This window comes from Primulina eburnea, chromosome 10 (genome assembly GCF_022965805.1).
Source record: "Primulina eburnea isolate SZY01 chromosome 10, ASM2296580v1, whole genome shotgun sequence".
Classification (NCBI taxonomy): Eukaryota; Viridiplantae; Streptophyta; class Magnoliopsida; order Lamiales; family Gesneriaceae; genus Primulina; species Primulina eburnea.
The window spans coordinates 33,285,765-33,287,057 of record NC_133110.1 but is presented as its reverse complement, the minus strand read 5'-3'; the positions used below and the strand labels follow the sequence as shown (position 1 = coordinate 33,287,057).

Sequence of the window (1,293 nt, the reverse complement as noted above, 5' to 3'; positions counted from 1 at the left end):
CAGATTTACTCTTATATTTCAGCAATTCATCATTAGCAATGGTAGATTGCATGTCCTCGTCAGTGGCAAAAATTATCTCAACACAATTCAAAAACTCATTCATGAAATTGGTGTCATTTGATATGCTTGAATCTTTGAAGTAAAAAAACGGATTCAATAAATAAGCGGCATAATGCAAAGGACTATCAAGTCTACCCTTAGACTTCTCATCAATAATCTTCAAATAGGGATGGCATTTTCCTCTTATTTGAAAGACTTTTTAATGTCTTCTTTGGCTTGTTTAAGAGCACCCAATAAGAATGCCATAGAAGGTTTCTTATCACCGTCAACAAGACGTAAAACTTTCACTAAAGGGGTGAAAACATTCAAAGTTAAAGAAACACCATTCCAAAAAGATATACTTGTTACCATGGCTTCCGCCGCTTTCCCCTTCACACTACTCCTTAACTTTGTTTTGCTCCATTCATCGGATGTAAACATGAGTCTCAATTGATCTTTCTTGTCTCTGAGACTTTCCAAAGTCAAAAATGAAGTAGCAAATCTAGTCACTCCGGGCCTCACAATATCACTCTTCTTGGTATATTTCCTCATAATAGCCAAAGTTCTATGATGTGCATAGATGAATATAGTCAAGGCCTTTGCTTTCTCAAGTATTCCGCTAAACTTGAGTAGTCTTCCAATTGCTTCAAGCATGAGGTTGATTGTATGAGTCGCACTAGAGGTCCAAAAAATTTGAGGTTGTGTAACCTTCAATAAATCCGCCGCCGCCATATTGTTTGCGGCGTTGTCCGTCACTACTTGAACAACATGTTGCGGGCCAATCTCAATGATATATTTTTCAACAAACTCAAATATATAAACCTCGGTGTGTGCCTCCATGGATTCTTCAATAGAACCAAGGAATGAAGTGCCTAGCTTGCAATTAACACATATATTCATAATGCTTCTCCTCTTGCGATCGGTCCATGCGTCGGTCATTATGGAACATCCATTTTTCATCCACTCTTCTTCATGTTTTTTCAGAGAAAAATTTGGTCCTCTCAACTTCTTGTTTCAAAAGTGGCTCTCTTAAAAGATATGGACTTGGAGGTTTGTAGCTCGGACCGAATTGGCCAATCGCCTCTACAAGTTGTCTAAAACTTTGATTGTCAATTGAATGAAAAGGAATCCCCGTTTCGTATATCCATCTAGCAACATACTCATGCACATCATTTGTAAACTTTAACTTCAAGGCATCATTTATGTTTTGTTGTCTTGCCTTCGTTGGATCGATTGCGGATGTCCACTTATCAA

General features: G+C 37.9%; 1 protein-coding gene across 1 annotated transcript; it reads right to left on the bottom strand.

Moving 5' to 3' along the window:
* Positions 1-243: 243 nt before the first annotated feature.
* On the bottom strand, positions 244-978 carry LOC140802858 (uncharacterized). Its single transcript, XM_073158475.1, has one exon. It carries the CDS (start codon positions 976-978, stop codon positions 244-246), a length of 735 nt encoding a protein of 244 aa, XP_073014576.1.
* Between the last annotated feature and the right edge of the window lie 315 nt (positions 979-1,293).

Excerpts from the sequence above, each read along its gene's own strand:
- LOC140802858 (XM_073158475.1), bottom strand. The coding sequence starts at position 978 with ATGACCGACGCATGGACCGATCGCAAGAGGAGAAGCATTATGAATATA.